The sequence below is a fragment of the Cnephaeus nilssonii genome (genome assembly GCF_951640355.1).
Source record: "Cnephaeus nilssonii genome assembly, chromosome: 15".
NCBI classification, from domain to species: Eukaryota; Metazoa; Chordata; class Mammalia; order Chiroptera; family Vespertilionidae; genus Cnephaeus; species Cnephaeus nilssonii.
The window spans coordinates 55,847,719-55,852,130 of record NC_137086.1 but is presented as its reverse complement, the minus strand read 5'-3'; the positions used below and the strand labels follow the sequence as shown (position 1 = coordinate 55,852,130).

The following is a 4,412-nucleotide window of genomic DNA, read 5'->3' as shown; positions in this document are numbered from 1 at the left end:
GACGGTTATCGAGTGTCTCCTGGGTGGGACTATATACAGCAAGGACATGCTGGACAAAGGGACAATTCACATCCCAGGTGGGATGGAGTGGGTGATGTAAGGTCCCATCACAACTTTAGAATTGTATGCGTTTTAAAACTTATGAATTATTTATTTCTGCAATTTTCCTTTTAATATTGTCAGACCACAGTTGAGTGTGGGTAACTGAAATCGAGGGAAGTAAAACAGTGAATAGGAAGGGGTGGGGGTGGGGAAACCACTGTATTACAGGATGCAGCCCAAGTCCTGAAGTTGATAGCAACCTCATGTGTGCTTTGTACTTTCCCCCCATCACCTGGCAGAGATAGGACATCCAGGAACCTATAGTATTCGTGATAGTCTACAGATGGTGTGGGTGCTGGAGGGAAAGTCTTTAATCGCAGTTCCTTCTGAGGACGCCAATGTCAAACCTGGTGAGTTACAATGTTTGCCTCTTAAAGGGATACCAGCTCCACTGGGGATGGGGCTGACCTTGTATGAGCTCGGCTGTGGCCTCTCCTACTTCTGGGCACCAGCTCAGTGTCCACAGAAGGGCAAGAAAGGACAAGGTGGTTCCCTTCTGCAAAGGAAACCCTGTACCTAGAAATGAGGAGTGAGAGATGGGCAGTTCTCCTTACCCAAAGAAAATGTCTTCAACAAGACAGGGTTGTCCATTCAGTCAACAGCCAACCTTTTCCTTGGAGCTTCTCTTCTTTACATTTCATCCATTGCTACCCATGTCCTCAGATTAAATTCATTCACTTTCCAACACCAAACTGCACATCCTTCTAACTTGGTGTCCTCTCTACTGGTAATAGGAGACTATTTTTTCCTCCTATCAAGGGTCAATCATGCCTCAATGAAGCTGTGGGAAGAAGTCAGTGCAACTCAGCTCTTTCCCTCCCCCTGGGATTCAGTGTTTGATCCCATCCCTCAGTTCCCTGCATATCCCACCTTTGTCTATCTATTTATTGGGTCCTTTCTGTCACTTATAAACATGCTCTGATATAATATTTCCAAGCTTAATACTATAAAGTTCTTGATGCCCACATTTCATTCCTATCATCGTTCTGTTTTCCTATATACAACGCCCCATGCTATATGCCAACCATAGCCAAATTCCACGGAAGCAATTACTACACAACCTGTCTCCATTTCCCCTTCTTCTCATACTTACATCATGTGAAAGAAGCCTGAGCAGATGGCTGAGGCCAGTGTGATGAGCCCATGGTGCCTTATGAATCTCAAGGTCACACCACCAACCGTCACCTAAGTCTAGGAAGACACAGGATATATAGAAGGAGCTCAGCCCTAGCCCATTTGGCTCAGTGGATAGTGAGTCGGTCCACTGACTGAAGGGTCCCAGATTTGATTCAGGTCAAGGACATGTACCTCAGTTGCAGGCTCGATCTCCGGCCTTGGTCAGGGCATGTGTGGGAGGCACCCAATCTATGTGTCTCTCTCACATTGATGTTTCTCTCCTCCCTCCCACCCTCTCAAAAATTAATTGGAAGATACCCTTAGGTGAGGATTAACAAAAAAAGGTGCTCCTTCAAGCTGAGTGAGCTCCCCTTAAAGAACATTCTTGGAAATCCCACACTACAGTTCCATTTAGAGCTCATGGGCTACAACTTAAGGTCTGGTCAAAGTTAGCTGAAGTGTGGTGGGGAATTTTATTTTTATTTTGGGGAAACTGGGCTCTGATAGGAAAGAAGGAAAAAAGAAATGGGTTTCTACCACCCATCTATGATGGAGCATTTCTACCCCCTGGCTAATTGGGGGAACCTTCTGGGAAGACCTGGCTGGTCAGCACCAGGCTGGGAAGAGCAACCCAGTGTTGGCAGGACCGGCCTTTCTGCCTCCTGGAGCTGATGCCTGTTTCCATGTCCCTATTTCCAGCTACTATTTTCTCAGTGCCATGCACAGACCCGAACATCTCTAATGAAAAAGGCAATCCAATATACCTGGGAGTCAAGGAAGATCTCTGTCTGTTCTGTGCAGAAATTAACGGCCAGCCTACTTTGCAGCTTAAGGTGAGTGGTTGTGCAGCTAATGAGAAAAGTACTGTGACTTTTTATTTAATTTAATATATTACTGAGTAAAAATAACATTTTTTCAACCCTGGATTATTCATTGTAAGGAAACCTGACTTAGTCCCCAAGCCAATACCTGCTCCCTTTGAAATGGGTGTAACACTTACTTTAATGTCAGAGCATTCTCTGAATGCCAGGAAGGACACCACAAAGATATTTCAGGAAGGCCAGGACTGCAGCTTCTCCATTCCTCGTTCTCTTTTTTTTTTTCAATTTTTTTATTAAGGTATTATATGTGTACATATCTTACCATTGCCCTCCCCACACCCCACTCCCATATATGCCCCCACCCCCCAGAGTTTTGCATCCATTGGTTATGCTTATATGCATGCATACAAGTCCTTTGATTGATCTCTTATCTCCCCCACCTCTCCCTAACCTTCCCCTTGTAATTTGACAGTCTGTTTGATGCTTTACTGTCTCTGTATCTATCTTTTTGTTCAAGTTTATAATGTTCTTTATTATCCATAAGTGAGTGAGATCATGTGGTATTTTTCTTTCATTGACTGACTTATTTCACTTAACATAATGTTCTCCAATTCCTCCCAGGTTGCTGCAAATGATGAGAATTCCTTCTTTTTTTATGGCAGCATAGTATTCCATTGTGTAGATGTACCACAGTTTTCTGATCCAGTCATCTGCTGACGGGCACCTAGGCTGTTTCCAAATCTTAGCTATGGTGAATTGCGCTGCTATGAACATAGGGGTGCATATATCCTTTCTAATTGGTGTTTCTAGTTTCTTCGGATATATTCCCAGGAGTGGGATTACTGGGTCAAATGGGAGTTCCATTTTCAGTTTTTTGAGGAAACTCCATACTGTTCTCCACAGTGGCTGCACCAGTCTGCAATCCCACCAGCAGTGCACGAGGGTTCCTTTTTCTCCGCATCCTCGCCAACACTTGTCGTTTGTTGATTTGTTGATGATAGCCATTCTGACAGGTGTGAGATGGTACCGCATTGTTGTTTTGATTTGCATCTCTCGGATAATTAGTGACGTTGAGCATGTTTTCATGTGTCTCTTGGCCTTCCTTCTGTCTTCTTTTGAAAAGATTCTATTTAGGTCTGTTGCCCATTTTTTTTATTGGATCATTTATCTTCCTTTTATTAAGTTGTATAAGCTGCCTGTAGATGTTGGAGATTAAACCTTTATCAGTGATGCCATTTGCAAATATGTTCTCCCATGCAGTGGGCCTTCTTGTTGTTTTGTTGATGGTTTCTTTTGCTGTGAAAAAGCTTTTTATTTTGATGTAGTCCCATTTGTTAATTTTCTCTTTAGCTTCCATTGCCCTAGGGGCAGTGTCAGTGAAGAATTTCTTTTGGCATATGTCTGACATTTTGCTGCCTGTGGATAGCTCTAGTATTTTTATGGTTTCCCGTCTTATGTTTAAGTCCTGTATCCATTTTGAGTTTATTTTTGTGTATGGCGTAAGTTGGTGATCAAGCTTCATTTTTTTGCATGTATCTGTCCAATTTTCCCAACACCATTTATTGAAGAGACTGTCTTTATTCCATTGTATGTTCATGCCTCCTTTGTCAAATATTAATTGAGCATAGTGGTTTGGGTCCCTCGTTCTCTTTAACTGCCTCCCAGAAACCCTTGGAGATGTCGGGGCACTCCCATGTGAGCTCAGGCCACCACACACAGAAGAGGGAAGGGCAGATTCTGCAGATTTCATGCCTGTGGTCCATGCACTGAAAGCAGCATTTATGGTCATGAAACTCATTCTTCTGCTATGATGGATGCTGCAATGTGCAAACCCACTGGAGACTGGGAATCTCGTGAGACTGGTCTGAACCTGTAGATGGGTGCCTAGCAGGAGCACCTACGACACAATGAGGCCCACTCTGTTCTGGGAAAGATGGTGTTGTCTCAAACAATCAGAAGTACCTGGTGCTGTGGGATCTCAGGGGGAGCCAATCTGTTGGGAACTGAAGCATTGCCTGTGTTGACACTTGGGCACCCTCATCTCATCAGCCCATTTTCCTCCCTGTGGGGAAAGCAATCACTCCTGAGGCTGAGTTAGTTGAGCTCCCTCCTCCCAGTAATCCTCTCTAATAGGCCTCTTTCTGCTCCTAGGAGGAAAGCCTAATGAAACTGTACGAGGAGAAGGAGGCGAAGAAGTCCTTTCTCTTTCTGCACGGCAAAGATGGCTCCACCTCCATCTTCCAGTCCGTCGCCTACCTTGGCTGGTTCATAGCTACTTCCTCTCAGGCGAGACAGCCTGTCACCCTCACCAAGGACAGGGGAAAAACTTACAACACCAACTTCTATTTCACATCTTTGCAGCCTGGGCTGTGA

At 44.4% G+C, this 4,412-nt stretch overlaps 1 protein-coding gene across 1 annotated transcript; it reads left to right on the top strand.

Annotated features, from left to right (window-relative positions):
* Positions 1-385: 385 nt before the first annotated feature.
* LOC307111949 (interleukin-36 beta-like) lies at positions 386-4,412 on the top strand (the record flags this gene model as incomplete). The annotated part of the gene is made up of 3 exons (XM_079792225.1): positions 386-452; positions 1,918-2,051; positions 4,191-4,412. The coding sequence occupies 3 exons, from the start codon at positions 386-388 to the stop codon at positions 4,410-4,412; spliced, it is 423 nt and encodes a 140-aa protein (XP_079648351.1).